The sequence below is a fragment of the Lycorma delicatula genome, chromosome 3 (genome assembly GCF_047948215.1).
Source record: "Lycorma delicatula isolate Av1 chromosome 3, ASM4794821v1, whole genome shotgun sequence".
In the NCBI taxonomy this organism is placed as follows: Eukaryota; Metazoa; Arthropoda; class Insecta; order Hemiptera; family Fulgoridae; genus Lycorma; species Lycorma delicatula.
The window spans coordinates 166,290,683-166,298,118 of NC_134457.1; the positions used below are offsets into that span (position 1 = coordinate 166,290,683).

At 26.3% G+C, this 7,436-nt stretch overlaps 1 protein-coding gene across 1 annotated transcript; it reads right to left on the reverse strand.

Annotated features, from left to right (window-relative positions):
- Positions 1-3,660: 3,660 nt before the first annotated feature.
- Positions 3,661-6,788, reverse strand: LOC142321016 (uncharacterized). The gene is made up of 2 exons (XM_075359009.1): positions 6,679-6,788; positions 3,661-4,139 (listed from the first exon to the last, which is right to left on the reverse strand). The coding sequence occupies exons 1-2, from the start codon at positions 6,688-6,690 to the stop codon at positions 3,864-3,866; spliced, it is 288 nt and encodes a 95-aa protein (XP_075215124.1). The 5' UTR covers positions 6,691-6,788; the 3' UTR covers positions 3,661-3,863.
- Between the last annotated feature and the right edge of the window lie 648 nt (positions 6,789-7,436).

The following is a 7,436-nucleotide window of genomic DNA, read 5'->3' on the forward strand; positions in this document are numbered from 1 at the left end:
CAAACAATGCATAAATGTGATTAAATTTGTCACGATGATGTTTAGATGTTTACTACTTATCTGCATCCTTTCATCTAATGTCATTTTTACAAACAAATTTCAATTTTAATAAAATTTACTTAAAAATATGTCTGTCTTCTTTAATAAAGAAAAATATTTTATTAGCTCGTTTAGTTCTGTTCATAGTTTTAAATATTTAAAAACAAATGCCGATCTCCGTGGAGGAGTGGTACCTTCTCTGCATTTCATCCGGGGGTTTCGGATTTGAATCCTGGTTTTTTTCATATATTAAAAGAAATCCATTTCCATTTTCCCACGTACAAGGTTGAAAGTTTCTGTGGTTAATTAATTTTCAAGCAAAAAACTAAAACTATTCGTTTTAAAATCTTCGAAAGAAAAAGATTTTTGAGAATAGTTGCAGAAAATAAATATTAAAAAAAACTTAATCTGATTTTTTCAGTGAAGTTTCTTCATAAAAAAAATTACAAGGTCATATTTTATTTTGTAAAATAAAATAAAATAATTTCTCTATGTACATGGAGTTGCAGATTTATTAACTCTTATTTTATTAAAATATTATTTATCAACCCTCATACAACTGGATCCAAATTTTAATATCCTTCGGAGAGATTTTTTGAAACTTTAAAAAATGTTTGTAGCTATAAATTTCACACATAAACACACACACACACACGCACAGAGGATATTTTGTAAGCAATTATTTGCAAATCTCGATGTTTCATAGTCACATTATTCCATAGATGTATTATCCAAATACTACTTCCTTGAATTTTTAAAACAATTTTTTTAACAATAAGATGAAATTCAACTAAATTAATTTTAAAAAGTAGAATTTCAAGTAATAAATTGGAAAGAAGAAACGCTCGAATACCATTTTCTAAAAATTATATACTTTTGCTAAAAATAAATTGGTATCTAAATAGATACCCATTTTGAATATTAAATATAACCTAAACATAAATACAAAAACGGAACTGAAAGTAATTTAATAAATGAAAATATAAACATCAAACAAAATTTGTAAATAAACAATTAAGTAAAACAGATTTTTATACTTCTATTTTATTAGATATTATTTTTTAATACTTTGTTTAAGTACTGATATTAAGTTACATATTTGTTACAAAACTAATATCTACATAGTAAGTTATCTATAATTATTTTCTTAAGAGTACTAATTTTAATTTCTTGACATTATAGAATAAAGAAATTATAACGGTCACTCTATTAACTTTACAGTTAATCTTTCAGTGTCCCGAATCAAAAGTATAAAAAAATAACCCTTTTAAAATCATGTGTTTATGAATCTCTATTGACCGCTTTTAATTTAATAAACTTTACATACAATTAATTAAGTAAAATTGTTGAAAGTTTGTGGAGTGTATATTATAGGATATTATCTCACAGAGTATTATGTTTTAATCTCTAATTTTTTTTCTAAAAACTGTAGTTATATTTATATTAATTATATATTCTTTTTAACACTTATAATTTTAAAAAAGTGGGTAATAATGAAATAAATTAATGAATATTTTGAAAAACGTAAATAAGATATCAAACAAATTTACGGTAAGAAAATGATTCAAGTACCGTTCTTATTCGTTGATCTCTGTTTTGTTTTGAAAAAAAAGAAAAAAAGATAAATAAAAAGCAGAAGCAACAAAGTTAAACGAAAAATGTTAAAATCATGGAAAATATATATTTCACGTATATTTTATATAAGTAAATTGCAGTGATTGCAATTCATATTATATCGGAAAGAAAAGGGGCATAAAATATAAGCATAAAATATGGAATGACAAATTAAGTATTCAGGTAAGAAGATAATCGAATCAGAATACAAAGATAATAAATCATAGCGAGTAAATTTTACACTTAACTCATCAAAACCATGATCTCAAAAAAATTGAACTTAAAATTTATGAAAAAAAAAAACGTTCAAATAGGTCGAGGATAATCGTTATTGACATACTAACATAAATGGAATACATATTGAGGAGGTTTCCAAATCATTTTAAGACAAGCGCCATTAATATATCTAACGAGACAATTTGCAACTACATTGCAAAGATATAGATATAAATATATCTATATCTAACGAGACAATTTTATTCTGTATATTATGTATAACTCCAGTGAAGAGGTTAGTGAGCTGCAAAAGAACTTTAAAAAAAAATCCCATTAATTTTAAAGTTATTTGTTCATAGAAATAATAAACATAGATTTATTTTAATTTAAAAATAAACATAAATTTTACATAGTGAATTAAAAAATTGCCCATATGTTACTTAATAAAGGTTTAGCAAATAATATAGGTCTATGTGGGCGAATTTTCCTTTTATTTACTGGAAAAATGTTAACCAAAGCATCAACAGGCTTTAAATATTTTATTCTTTAACATTTCAATTAAAACATTCTCAAGATAATGTTAAGTACGGTATCCCATAGGGTTCTATACTTGCAACTATTTTATTTATTACATACATAAATGATTTATGTAGTGGAAATTTTACAGTAGAATGACATCATTTGCAGATGACAGCATTAGATTATGAAGCTAAAACTGTATACGAAATAAAGAAAAATATTTAAGACCTTATGAGAATTATGTGTGGTTAATAAAAAACGGCTTAAGTTTAAATGTAATGAAGACAAATTATATCATATTTTCATTTTTAAATTAAAAAAATCTGTCAGAAATGTTATAATGTATAAAATATTTCGATTTAAACTGTAATATAAACATAAATTTTACATACGAAACTATACCACAAGTAATATGGTTTAAGTATCTGCGAGTAATTTTAGATGTAAATTTGTGTTAGAAGAAACACAAATAAAATAAAAAAAAGAAATCGGATAAGTATAATTACATAAATCATATTTCTTAAACAAGTCTCGTGCAACAATGTCATTCAAGGTGTTCTATCACTCCTTGATAGAATCGAGATTTATGTACGGTACAACTTACTGGGGAAAGGGTACATATTATTCTAATGTAAAGCCATTATTGGTAGCACAAAGAAATTTAATTAGAACAATTTTAAATAAAGATAGATTTGGCAAATCTTTTCCACTTTTTAAAAACTTAACATATTGCCATTAAATTATTTGTATTTTTTTAGAGTGTCAATATTTTTTTTATAAAAGATGTAACATATATAGAGTAACGCATACATATCTCAAAAGTAATTTAAGAAGGAATGATGAATTTGTGTTACCTTTGCCAAAATTGGAATTGTACAAACCTCTTGGCTCCGAAGGTGTACAATTTGTTACTTAATAAAATAAAGGAATCAAGAAATTTTAGAGAATATAATGCTCTGTTATTTGTATCATTATTAGAAATCGATGAAATTGAAAAGTTATTATTCTAATCTAATAATGGAGAAGTTGTAAAAGAAATTTCTGTTTTAGGATTACAATATTTCAAGATTGTTATTTTCATTTTAATTTCCTGGCGGTGAATCTTAGAATTTCTGTTTTACTTTATAAAATGTTACAAGACAAAAAATGTCAAGAAATCTAAAACAAAACACACATACACAGCTACAGGTTTATTCTCAGTTTACATACAGGCTGAAATGAATAAGGTTTATAAAAAAAGAATACCAAACAAAGATTTATTTTTTTGTTGGAAGTATGATTTATTGTTTTAACAAAACGGGGTTTTTACAGAACAAAAAACTGTTAGAAATTTTAGAAATTTTCAATTTGTTGAAGATCGTGTAAAAATCCATCTGCGGAAGAAAATTAATTTTTTAAAATCTTTTAAGTTTTTGATAATTTTAAAATTTGAGTTAAAATTTTGACAGAATATCATTCATCCGGTGGCCGCTGACTTAGTAGTGGTACGGGTATGCTCCGTAGTGGTATCCTGAATATGGGTAAGCTGCTGCTGAGTAAGCTGCTGAGTAAGGGTAAGCTGCTGCTGAGTAAGCTGCTGAGTAAGGGTAAGCTGCTGCTGAGTAAGCTGCTGAGTATGGGTATGCTGAGTATGGGTATGCTCCATATGGGTAGTAAGAGGCTGCTGATTCCTTAAGGGTTTCCTTGGCTGGTTGAACACCGGCGGCGGAGCAGACAGCCAAGACGGCGAAGAAGAGGATGGCGAGAGCAGCCTGTAAAAAAATAATTGCAAATATTTATCAGTAATAAAAGTATATGCTTTTTTAAAACTTTTTCACAAAAAAGTTTAAATAAAGTTAAAATCTAATTAAATTATCTTACATATTGATTGTCGTTTATGCACCACAATCTCAACCGTTTAGGTAATTTAAAATGTATTACAAATCACTCCTAAACACTACATTCATTCTTTAACATACTTAGCATTACAAAGTTATTAATTTATAAAAATAAGCTTAGTTAAATAAATACCATACAATTTTTTTTCACAAAATATACAAGAAATCTATAAATCGCTGTATAATCATTCCAGGTAGATTAATACTCTTATGATGACGTTGAATGAATATGAATTATATAGTATCAAGACTTGAGTTTGGGACTGAAGCAAAAACAAATTAATGAGAATCCAACTGGTTTTTAATACTGTTTAGCCTGTCAGATAAGTAAATTGTACATTTCTCATAGTCATAGTTAAATATTAGTATATCATTTAGACGAAGAAGATTGCTGTAGTATTTGTAAATCAAATTACGTTTTAAATTTAAATTAAAAAAAATATATATTAATTATTATTTATTATATATCTCTTATTTATATTACATTAATTATTTATTATTTATATTAATCTCCTAGCCGTTAATTATTATTGGCAATATTTCATTAGTCAAAAAAGTAGTCGCTTCCTAACGATATTTTAATTCTCTACAATTTGAGGGCCTAAAGAACTAAAGTACTAAACATCTGTAAGAAACCAACTGTAGTTGTATTATAGTTAACTAACTTTATATGAAATTTTTAGAAAAAGAAAATCTGGTTAAACAGGTTTGGTATTGAGGGATAACTTAATTGACGGGTTACTATTTTTCAACAGTGATATACTAATAAAAATTTTATTTGTACTCGTATTTTACGTTATAAATATAATAACCTAATATTAGAGAACGTTTAAAAAATCGTCCCCACGATTAGAAATTAACATTTATATAAAATTTAGGATTTTGTTTCAATTTATTATTTTTTTCTTGTTTGGACGTTTAATTCATCATACTAGCTTCAAGCTTGTGCATGAAAGTATGAAATACAAATTTTGTAGCGCATAATATTACCATGCCTGACTGGGATTCGAACCCGCGACTTTCGGATGAAAGGCCTAGACGCTACCATTTTGCCACGGAGTGGCGGCAAATCTATGAAATCCTTTTTATTCAAATGAAAGATTAACCCACCGGGCTGATTTAGTGGTTAACTCGCGTCGCTGATCAGTTGTTTAACAGCTGATTTTCAAAGTCGAAAGTTCTGAGGTTCAAATCCAAGTAAAGGTTACTTGCTTTTAAACGGGTTTGAATTCTAGACAGTAGATACCGGTGTTCATGGTGGCTGGGGTTTAATTAACCACACTTTTCAGGAATGGTCGGCCTGAGTCTGTATAGGACTATGTGATAAATATCATCCTCATCTCATAGGCCCGTGGAAGGGGGTGACTTACTGTTCACTAGTTGAACAGATTGCAATATTAGGAACATGAAAAAATGAAAGTTTATCAACAATTTGAAAAAAAAATTAAAATCTTTGGACATTTTTCATCAGCTACATTTCCATACCCCATGCACAAGCGATTTCATAAAAAAAAAAAAAACCACTTAAACATTGCAGTTAAATTTTATTAGCTCTTTACTATTAAAACCCCTTAAAAATGATATATTTTGCAATTCAAATTTTTAAACGTAAGATAAATGAATAATTTAATCAGATTAGAATATAACTATACATTATATATAGGTCACATTAGGAATGCTAAAATAAAGAATCACCTTTAGCATTTATGTGGAAAAATCAAGAAAAACTCTTGATTAGAGCAGTATTAAGAAGTTAAATCTAAGAAATAAAAAAGAGAAATGGCTATAAATAATATATAGAAATAATTATTAAATAAAACAGTAATGGATTAAGCTGCAAAGAATTGGAGGTGCATATGGGAAGATAATAAAATAAATATCAGTTGTGTGAAGAATAAAATAATGATTTTAAGGGTTTTAATTGAAAATAATTTAAGCATTGGATTTAAGCATTCATTAAACGAGTATGCAGAAAAACCGAGATTTATCCATATATATATAGGAAATTGAAGTGATTGTTAAACAGGAAATATTTTTTAACATTTATGAAAGGAGTAAAATTTTATATCAATAATCCAAAATTTCAAATTATCATGAGAGGCATCTTTAACAATACATTATAATATTGAAATAGATTATTTTTCTAAAAATTTACTGTTTTAATATATTTTTAAAATATGTTTTGTTATTTTCTTTTTAAATACGAAAATTAGTTTGTGAGAAAAATAATAATTTAAAAATTAGGAAAGTAATCAAAATCTAAATAAATGCAATAATATAAATATTATACTTTTCGATTTATTACTTTTAAAATATTTATTTTTTATTTTTAAAATGATTTAACTTTAAAAAATTAAATAATTATATAATCGTATATAGTTCAATAATGTAATAAACGGTAAAAGTTACTTACGACGGCCTTCATGATGACTTTTTTGAACGTGTTGGTTCTTCAGCTAAGAAACAACTATGTTTTACAATTTTTGCGATTCTCCATTTATACTCAAAATTCATCAAATTGTCCTTGACTTTAAACCCTTTTTTGCCCTGTATCCACAAACGAGTTCATAATATACGTATGTTGTATTTCATCAGACTTGTCCGATCTTATTAGTGTTAGATCGGACAAGATTGGCTACATTTTTTCTTACTATTTTATTTTACACATTATTTTAACCTTCAATAGATAATTGTTGTTTTTTCTTTCTTTTAATTTAATCAGCTTTATCGAAATATTACTGACACTTTAAGATTTTATATGTATATCAATATACATATAATATTAAAGACTCACTTTTAATATTAAAGACCAGATTTTTTTTTCTTGTTTAACCTCCGGGACCACGGTTAGCTATTGCTTCAGAGGATGAGGTGAATAATTTGTAGCGTGTGAAAATGACATGCCTGACCGGAATTCGAACCCAGGACTTCCGGAATTAAAGACCAGATTAGATTAAACAGTTATAACATTTAAAATATCTTTAGATTTTTTTTAAAAAAGGTTATTAAGGTAATTACTTAAATTGGTGTAATATGTAGATTAATCAAAAATAAATAAAACGTTACTCATTTTACAAAATTCTCTGAACTAAAAAACAGATTATTCTTAATGACACATTTTTAATAACTTCGTCGTTTCAGTATTTAATCTCTTTTGGAATGGACGTATTT